At 31.3% G+C, this 8,288-nt stretch overlaps 1 protein-coding gene across 1 annotated transcript; it reads right to left on the bottom strand.

Annotated features, from left to right (window-relative positions):
- Positions 1-703: 703 nt before the first annotated feature.
- On the bottom strand, positions 704-1,517 carry LOC149241025 (pathogenesis-related protein 1A-like). Its single transcript, XM_089367418.1, has one exon. It carries the CDS (start codon positions 1,429-1,431, stop codon positions 949-951), a length of 483 nt encoding a protein of 160 aa, XP_089223544.1. The 5' UTR covers positions 1,432-1,517; the 3' UTR covers positions 704-948.
- Positions 1,518-8,288: the final 6,771 nt, after the last annotated feature.

The following is an 8,288-nucleotide window of genomic DNA, read 5'->3' on the forward strand; positions in this document are numbered from 1 at the left end:
ATTCCAATAATAACTTTTTTTTTATGCTTACATGAATATGTGACATAAAAATATGACTAAATCTATTTAAAATTTTAATAATATGAAAATTTTATTATATGAAAATTTTATTTATCATTTATATATGTATGTTATATTGAAGAAAATTTTATTTTTTTATAAGATTAATATTCATAGATATATAGTGATTTTATTTATATTTCTTATAATCATGTTATTCAAAAGAAATTGAATTTAGGTAAGAATATAATTAGTATTATTATGTGATAACTTTCACTGACAATATTGTGAAAAATATGATTATAATCATGTCATTCAAAGAAAAGTTTTGGTAGAGAGATAATTACTATTATGAGATAACTCTAACTAACAATATCGTGAAAAAAAAAATGCCATTATAATCATGTCATTTAAAAGAAATTGAATTCATTTAAAAGAAATTGAATTTAGCTAAAGAGATAATAACTATTATGCGATATCTCTAACTAACAATATTGTGAGAATAAATATATTATACAATTGAGAATAGTAATTAATTAATAATATTTAATATAAAGGTAAATACTATTTTTTATAAAAAATAATTATCTTAAATATATCGTAATTCTAATCTTGAACTTCAATACCTGCGTAATAAAACCTAAGACCATACCATACTTACAAGTCTTAATCCAATATTTATTGACATACTCCACTAAACACATAAAACAATATATACTCTTTTATAATCTAAGAACGAAATACAAAGGATTTATGCTGTTTTAAAAGGCCAGACTTATCTAGCCTGCTCCGATGGGCAGGGGCTATATATTCTGATGAGCGAAAACACCATTTATTTGCTTACAAGCATCGTGAACGTACACCTAAGTTGAAGAGATACCGTCACACAAAACATTAAAAGGAAATTAACGAAAACTAATACGATATGATATGTCTGGATATCAGAATTCAGTATGGTTTCTGCCCTACATAGTTCCCAGGAGGGTCGTAGTTGCAGATAACAAAAGTCCAGCCGTTGTCGCATTGAGCTTGAGCGCAACCGAGCCTCTTGGAATCTCTCCACACCACCTGAGTATAGTGTCCGCATATTTGATCTTCAGCGCATCTATTTGAAGAGTAATCATAATATTGCTCCTCGCTAACCCACGACATCACGGCACCTCCCACGGGATCTGCGTTATCTGACTGCTCGTAGATATTTTCTCCGTACTGGCCACCAGAGTGCTGCAGAGCGCAGTCTCCTATGCGTTGATTCGCATAATCTTGTGCGTAAGCCGCGACCGTATCGTCCCATACCAGAGCCTCCACACCCACTTGGGCTCTGGCATCATTGTGAGGAGATAAGAATTGCTGTTGCACATCTTGGCCTTGCCCGACCAAGCAGTAGCATGCCATTAGCAGAAAAAAAACATACTTGAAAAACCACTTCATATTGACAAAACTAACCGTAATGTCAGTCCCAAAAGGAAGAATGAAATCACTCGCTGCTCACTCAATTCAGTCTGAGAAAACAAGCAGCTGGTTATGAATACTTATAGCAACTCCAAGGCAATTCTTAGTAAATTGGGTTAGTAAAGTACTTAACGGAGATTAATAAGATGTTTATCAAGTTTATGATAGCTCCGTTAAAGGATGAGCAGTGTCAGTAAGATAAGATTGTGAAAGAATTTGACATAAGTTAGTGGATGTGTTGTGTAACGGCACCAAGTGGATTGTGAGAAATTCGCATCCTCTTTGGACTGTGTCGATAAAAATGACACTTCTAACCCTCAAATGTTCACATCCACATATTTGCATTTCAATTAAATATGATAAAACCCTTCTCGAATGCAGTTGTTATTTCCTTTCAAAGAAGATTGCACTTCTTCATGGGCCAGCTGGTATAAACTTAAGCTGAAATAACTATTTTTTACTCATCTCTGGATTAAAACTCATGTATGATAAAAACAAATATTCTAAAATTCCATTATTTGGAGTTAATTTATTACATATTTTGATGAAAGAATTTATTTAATGATATCATAATCAATTTTGATTTATTGATATTCATTTGTTTCATCAAAACGTTGAAATGATAAACAAAATTGTGAAAGAAGTATATTACAATTTTATTTTATCCTAGAAAATGTTATTGGATTTACATTTTATTCTTAACGGGTTAAGATTATAGGTTCTCAAGGCTGGAATAAAAGGAGCTATTTAAAGCTTTTTTGAGTTAGAATTTTTATGTAATATTATATCATATAAAAATCAAGCATATTAAATGTTTAAATTTAATAAGGATGAATTATTATTTTTTATTTAAATATTAATGTTATAGTTATTAAAGATGTTGATATATTCTTTTTATCTCTTTTACATCAAAAAATGAAATTTCAAATTTTAATTAATTGGTAGATCTAAATTTATGTTTACTTTTTCATATCTACTTAACATGATTAGAAATTTTCAATGCAAATTATAAAATGACAAATAGCATCAGATCAATACATGTTTATCTTTTCACATTTATCTAATATAATTATGAAATTGCCATATAAATTATAAATAACAAATAAATCAATTAATTTTAAAATGAAAAATTTATATCCATTTACATATATCCACCTGTTTAATAATAAAATTGTAATAATTAATAATTTCTACTAAAAGCATTTTTTAAACATTCCATTATTTTGAAACACCAATTTTTACATATTTCCAAAGTACTTAGGTGGAAATAGATCAATAAATCTCTTATATGAATGCCCACTATCAATTACGTCAATAATATTATTGGACATTTTCGCTCTAGTCTGATATTATTTCTATGTAAGGCTTTAAGAGTTATAAATCCCTTTAAAAAATTGTCTATAGGATAACTTTACCTTGACAATGAAATGGTTATAGAAGACAATTTGATCATTGATTTACAAAACAGAAGACCAACAATCTGGCATAAAATTTTGAAATCGTGGAAAACTGTACACTTTAACCCATTGTAAAGTGGAAAGACTTTCGAACGAAAATATGAGATTTTGGAAAACTGCGCATAACGGTTCATAAGATTTTGATTTGTATTGATTGGTCCAGACTTTAATATTTAATCCCTCTAACACAATTAAACTCAATGTATGCATTCCAAAGAAACAAGAGAGCGAAAATCCCTTTTAAGTCTATGCACCTAGCTTTATTCGTTAATGAATTCTAGAGTGGAAAGACTTTCGAAATAAAAATGTGAATTCGTGGAAACTGTGCACTTAGATGAATGAAAACAGAGACAGAAAATCGCTTGTCTGTCTATTCACCTAGCTTTATTTTTTAATTAATTCCAAAGTGGAAAGACTTTTGAAATAAAAAATGAAAGTAGAAAGACTTTCGAAATAAAAATAAGAGAGTGGAAACGTTTCACTTAAGTGAATTCTGAAGTGGAAAGACTTTTCGGAGTGAAAAAGCCCGATTGTGGAAAAATGTGCGCAATTACTGATAAGAATTCAATTGGTCCATAAGAATGTAATGGTTAACCCCTAAACAATTTTGATAAACTCAATCTAAACACTCCTAAGTACGTTTGGAGAAATAGGATGTGAAATTACCATAGAGTTGGTTTTTCTAAACTTTCTTTTTTTATGAGCTAAGTATAATGAGTTGTAAGTTTATAGGGATTTGTATGTATCTAGTTGTTGTAGTTATCTTTAAGTGACATTGGGGCTTCCTCCATTACTATGTAATAGAGAATTTACATTTACTTTGACGTAAACTTGTGAGTAATAAAATACTCTTAACATGTTAGCAAACCCTTGGCCCATGTTCGATTCCTAGTTTGCGTTTGAGAAGCGCTGTTGGATTTACACACTCACCTCGTTGGGAATCGTGCACTAACCCTCACTCTGGGATCCATCGTGGATAACTCAAAAGGTAATGACAATGGTTTCAAAATTTACTAAGACCTGTAGTTTTTGGTGTAAGTGAAAAAAAATAAAAAATTGGACAAATATTAACAACATTTTTCTAGCGAAAACAATATTTTCAAGATGGGCATAAGGTTGTACGTGCTTTATGAGAAGAAGGCAACAGATGAACTTTGTAAAGAGGTTCTTCAATTGTAGTCAGTTGTAACTCTATTGCAAGCAGAAAATGCAACTCTTATGAATAGTTTACAAACTTTAGTAACTCAGAAAATCCTGAAGGTTGACCTTTTGAATTCAAGCATGGGAAATACTTCTAGATGCTTGTAGATGAATTTTAAGAGAAGATTGACCTCTTTTGTTACTTGCAGGACGAAGTTGAGTCTTTTTTTGACTCAAACTTGAAGAAGAAACTAGAAGAGAAAAATAATCAACACATTATGGAGATTGATTGTTTAAAACAAACAATGATGGAGCAATATCATTTTTTGAAGCAAGATTATGATACCTTGCCTCAATAGCTAACTGAAAGGGATGAGTTCATTTAAACGTCGCAAGAGTCTAAGCAGGAACTTGAATTCGAGGTTAGCCATCTTCATAAATCTAAGATGGAGACAGCTAATGTTGAGCTTCCAAGCTCAACTTCTTCCACACTTGATGATGTTGATTGCCAAATGGCTGATGTAGATGATCATGAATCATCACATGCTTTTGTCGCACCCAATTTTGAAAACCATACTACTGGTATTGGGTCTCGATTGCTAAGAAAAATGGGATATACCAAAGGACTTGAGAAGAATGAACAGGGAATTGTTTCTCCTATTAACCTTGTAATTCAGACGTCAAGAGTAGGTTTTGGATATGATTTTGTTGTTGCCTCATCACCTACATCCAACTGTGAGGTGCTTGAAGAAAATGTGCCTATTAATTGTGATAAACATATTGATGACATGGTCGCTAATGTCATTCTAGATAAAAATATTGTGGCACCCAAATTTGAGTCTTTAAAAAAAATGAGCTATCTACACATCCTCATCAAAATAAATTACCCAAGTTTCAGCATTATTCGTTAACTAGTAGTCCAACATTCAAATCATTACAGAAGAGACCTGTTTTGGACCAATGCCAACCATCAAGATCGATTGTGCATGTATCGATAAATGGTCGTGACATTAATGAACTAATGCTTGAAGAATTCATATCATTGTATGCATGAGTTGTGCAGTTTTTATTTCCATTATTCCCTCAGTTGTGTTTTAGGGAGGGAAATTTGCTGGCAATGAAGACTATTGATTCTCAAACCTTCCGCAGTTGTGTTTTCGAGAGGCATTTAGATGGTGACAAATATTTTTGCTTTGGTCAACGTGATGGTGGAAGATTTCAAGAAACATTAAAAGTGATGTTGTACAGAGTTTGAGTTGATATTGTCATACTTGCAGGCCTCATTGGTTGTTTGTTGGTTTATTATGTTGCTTCTATTTAAAGCCTTGTCCTAGTTCTTTACCAACACCAATTTTCTTTAAAGCATTTTTTGGAAATGTTGATAGTGTTTGCTACCCTTGTGCCTCTGCAATAATCATACTTCAGAGATTGACTGACCTCATTGAGGTTTCACGGCTCTCATCTTCAAAGTTTTGGTACTTCATCATTCCGTACTTCTTGATTGGAGCAAGCCTATGATCTTGCCATTCAGTGGATCATTAAGGGATCTACAATTCAGGTCCATCATAATTTGAGCACCGAAATCTTTCTCCCTTTTGGGGGGGAGTTTTTTCCTACGTGGTTTTCTCTCTTTTTCTACTTATGAGAGTTTGTACATGGGTACCTAATCAGGTGTCATTGTCGAGACCCATTCCTTGTTTTCTTTTTTCTTTAGTTACCCCCTATGTTTCACTTAAGGAGGTCTTAGAACTAGTTTTTCCAACGCTTCATTTCCATATGAGCTAAGCTATGGTGACTTGTAAGTTCACATAGGGACTTGCATGTACCAATTTTCATAGTTATCCTTAACTGACAGTGAGGCTTCTTCCATTATTATATAATGAAAGCTTTCTATGTACTTTGACATAAGCTTGTAAGTAATAAAATATTCTTAACAAAATTATTTAAATTTACATCCAAAAACACTTATATAAACCTATTATTTCTTAATATTCCTTCCAAGAAAAATTAGAGAAGAGGCTCTCACAATGGTGTGAAAAATGGTGAATAGTTTCTCTTTCATGATCATGGGAATTACTTAAATTATTGTATATATCATCATTTCTTAGCACTTATTGCATACAATATTTGCATGTAATAGTCATCACATTGCAACCATATTCAGACCATTTACATTGCAACCGTATTCAGACAATTCAACATTTATTTAGAGTTGCTTATTTATTTGTGCTAATTGGGATATCATTTGGACTAAGTAAACATGAATGATACCATTTACTCCTTATAAAGGGTTGGTAATTTACTTGAGTGGAATTAGGGTTGAATGAGTTAATTAATTTTTTATGTTTATATTTTTTATTTAGGTTGTCGATTTTGAAAACAATTGATTTGGTTGTTTATATTTATAATTTAAAAGTATAAGTAGATATAATTTTTTTATTTATTTATTTTTATATATGTTGGATTTTGAAAATGTTTTATTTATAACATAAAATTATAATTAGACATAATCTAATTCTTTTAATTTTTTGTTTTTTTAATGGAATCTACAATAATTTTGTTGGTTAAATAGTAATTTATTTTGATTGAAAAGCATTTCCCAATACATAAATGGATTCCGTGCCCAATATAAGTACCTTAACATTACTAAACAAGGTTTATTGTCACTATTTATTGACCCAAGAAACAAGTAACTTTTATTAGTAAACAAAATGTGCATTTATATGGAGCAATGCACCCAACAGCTATTTCAAGACCATTGGATGGATGTGCCTCAAAGTATTTTATAGACCTATCTTTAATAATAAGGGGTTACCTCTATATTTTCTAAAGAAATTATGGGTGGATTTTAGGCTACCATTACATGTCAACTACATTTAATGTGAAAATTGTAAGTGTGAGTAGAGAAAATAGAAAATGTGCTCCATACAACCTAAGACTAGTTGTCATGGAACATTTGAGGTGATAATATTGGCAAGTGGGCTAAATCTCCTTCATTTTAAAAAACATGATTCCCTAATTACAATTCTTTCTAAAATTGATTCCCCAAAATTTTACACTATAAAATTATTTTATCTTTAAAATCTCCAAATATTACATAGAAATTGTATATAAAATCATTAGATATTTGAATATTTTTATAGATGTATCAACAAATCTTTTATGTTTTGCATATAAGAGACTAGTGAGATTCACCAAGATTTCTAAACTTGAATATAAATTTCCATCCTTAAAATTTTCCTTTCTAGTTCGTCATTCACTTAGAAAAAGGCCTAACCCCTTGACCCAACATCCTACAACAATGTATACAATTATTTGAAATGTAGACTATAGTAGTGATTCACTTGCACATTACTGTATCATGTCACCTTGGTAGCACCATCCCTGCAATAACCACCAATAACTGACTTCGTGGGAGGGATTGGACAAAATCTATAGCATGGTTCAAACAAGAGATACCACATCGAGGTTCAAGTAAATTTATAGTTATATTGATTGGGTACAAGATTTATATGTGGAAATAGAGAGGAATATGTAGTAGATTTTTATGGAGGGGGATATTATCTTTGCTATATGTGTGTGTGTGCGCACACTCATGTACATATATATGTTTGTGTGTGTGTGTGTGTGTGTGTGTGGTTTATTGTGTTTTGTCTATGTATTTGATTATATATTATTTGCAATTGTTAAACCCTAATAACACTTCCAATCTTGATAACTGGATCAATGATAATTTCTATCGTCCATGGTGCACTAGATGTTTCTTGTTCATTTGGTGTACCACATAGTTGGATATAATTAATTAAAATTATGCCTCCTTGCAAAAATTTTCCATGACAACTTAGCGAGGAGCCATGCCACCTATGATGAACACATGATCCTTTTCTTAGGTATCATGTCTTAACTTAAATTTTTCTTAAATATTTATTTCAATTTTTATTTGGGTTAACCAATAAAAATCTAATAAATGTGTATGTATGTTTTATTACTTTTCCATTATTTCACCTACATATTCTTCATCACCATTCATTATTTCGTCATCATTTGTTAATCAATATCATCACATTGCAACATTTTTTGGTGTCAAGCTTTCCACCCTTGGGGAAATTCCATCAATGCTACAACCCATGGGTGTTGATAATCACTCACCTCCACGACCGTTTCCATGCCATCCACCCATGGAGGCTACATCCATATACCATCAAGCAACCCCCTCAATTTTCACTACCATTGTTCCAT

The sequence above is a fragment of the Pinus tabuliformis genome, chromosome 8 (assembly GCF_031772625.1).
Source record: "Pinus tabuliformis cultivar Carrire ecotype Pingquan chromosome 8, CPIR1, whole genome shotgun sequence".
Classification (NCBI taxonomy): Eukaryota; Viridiplantae; Streptophyta; class Pinopsida; order Pinales; family Pinaceae; genus Pinus; species Pinus tabuliformis.